General features: G+C 66.9%; 1 protein-coding gene across 1 annotated transcript; it reads left to right on the top strand.

Moving 5' to 3' along the window:
• Positions 1 to 27: 27 nt before the first annotated feature.
• Positions 28 to 1,421, top strand: EMIHUDRAFT_255580 (hypothetical protein; the record flags this gene model as incomplete). The annotated part of the gene is made up of 3 exons (XM_005772193.1): positions 28 to 287; positions 1,205 to 1,265; positions 1,356 to 1,421. 3 exons carry the CDS (start codon positions 28 to 30, stop codon positions 1,419 to 1,421), a joined length of 387 nt encoding a protein of 128 aa, XP_005772250.1.
• Between the last annotated feature and the right edge of the window lie 492 nt (positions 1,422 to 1,913).

Genomic DNA, 1,913 nt, shown 5'->3' with positions numbered 1-1,913 from the left:
GCGTGCTGGTCGTGAAGAGGCGCTACTATGGAGATCGAGGGAGACCAGGAACTGTCGAGCGGCCGCAAGGCAAAGGCCGCGCGCACAGAGAAGCTCCCCCCCGCCGTCGAGGGAAGGGCCGAGCCCGAGGGCCTGTCAAGCCCGTCGGCCCCGGACAAGGTCAAGGCGCTGTTCACGGGCGCGGTCATGACGCCCGAGCTCGCGCCGAAGTCCACCCTCCATGAAGAAGGAAACCTGTGCCCGCAGTCGGGGCTCTCGCCCCCCGGGGTGAACATGAACACGCCGTGGTGGGAGGGCGCTGGCGCCCCCCACCCCTCGCAGGGATAGAGAGGCGACAGCGGGCCGAACTCCCTCCCCCCAACCTTTTTTTTTCTTCTCTCCTCACCTCCAAATTTTTTTGATTCCTCTTCCTTTATGAGGCGGCGCCTCGCCTCTTTTGTCATCTTTTGAATTCCCAGCGGCTCTCGATTCGTGGTTCGCCCCTCCATCGAGTGGCTGCCGGTTCGAACTCCCGATTGCATAGTCTAGTGGTCAGGACTCCTCGTCGTGGCCGAGGCGACCCGGGCTCGATTCCCGGTGCGATCATTTTTCAAACTCCCCCCTTTTTCCTCCTCCCCCCTTTTTTTGCTTCTTGCCCTTTCCTTTCCTCCTCCCCCCTTTTTTTCTTCTGGCCCTTTCCCTTTCCTCGCCTCCTCCCGCCTTTTTCGCTCCTGGCCCTTTCCTTTCCTTCTGGCCCTTTCCCTTCCTTTGGCACCTCCAACCTTTTTTCCTTCTGCAACCTTTTTTCCTTCTGGCCCTTTCCTGGCCTGCTGCCCCCTTTCTCCCTTCTTGCCCTTGGCTTGCTTCCCTTTCCTTGGCTCCTCCCCCCTTTTTCTTCTTCTGGCCCTTTACTCGCCTCCTGGCCGCTTCTTCCTTCTAGCCCTTGACTTCCTTCCTTTACCTTCCCTCCTGACCCCTTTTTGGATCTGGCCCTCCTCCAGCCTTTCTTCCTTCTGGCCCTTCCCTCGCTTGACTCCGCCGGCCTCAGCCCCCCTTTTAAGCTTCTGGCCCTTTCCCTTTCCTTCGCTCCTCCGACCCTAGTTTCGGGCTGGCCCTGACCTTGGCTCCTCCCCCCTGGCTTGCTTCTTGGACTTGACTTGCCTGCCCGGGGCTGGCTTCTGGCCCTGACCTTGCTCCGCCGGGTGGCCCTGGCCCAGCTGAGTAGGGCCTTGGCTGGATTGCCCGGGTGGCCCTTGGCCGGCTCAGACGGGCCTGAGGGGCTGGGGGTCCCCCCAAAGCTGGAGGAGGGCCTCCCCTGGCGGGGGGGCGAAAGGGCCGAGGGACCTCCCCCCTGGCTGGCTTCTGGCCCTGGCCAGGCTGAAGCGGGTTGCCCTTCAGCTGCTGGGTCGGGCCTTCCGGGCTGGAGTTCCCCCCGAAGCTAGAGGAGGGCCTCCCCTCCCCGGGGGGAGCGGGCCGGCCGAGCAGCCTAAGCCGAGAGAGAGCTGGAGGAGGGGTAAGGGACCCTGGCTAGGACCCCGGCCCCCGAGGGCCAGCCGCAAAGCGACCAGTCCACCCCGGAAGCCGCCGGACCGCTGAGGGCAGCGCCCGCCCAAGACCCCGCCGGCGCGAAGACCAGCCGCACCCCCTCCAAAGAGACCGCCGCCGACCGCGCCCCCGCCACCCGCGCCGCGAGCGCCCGCAACACCGCCGCCCTCGGGGCAACGGCCCGCACCCCCGCCACCGAGGCCCCCGCCGCCGGAGCGACCGCCACCCAAGCCGACAGCACCTCCAAAACCGCAGCCCGGGCCGCCGCCGCCCAGACCACCACCACCCAGACCACCGCCCCCGAGCCCGCCGCCCCCACCCCGCCGCCGCCCGAACCGCCACCAGCCGCGCCGCCGCCACCGACACCGCCTCCCCCAACCCGACCACCA

This window comes from Emiliania huxleyi (assembly GCF_000372725.1).
Source record: "Emiliania huxleyi CCMP1516 unplaced genomic scaffold EMIHUscaffold_3624, whole genome shotgun sequence".
Lineage (NCBI taxonomy): Eukaryota > Haptophyta > Isochrysidales > Noelaerhabdaceae > Emiliania > Emiliania huxleyi.
Note: the sequence above shows the minus strand (reverse complement) of the source record. Positions and strands in the feature narration are given on the sequence as shown.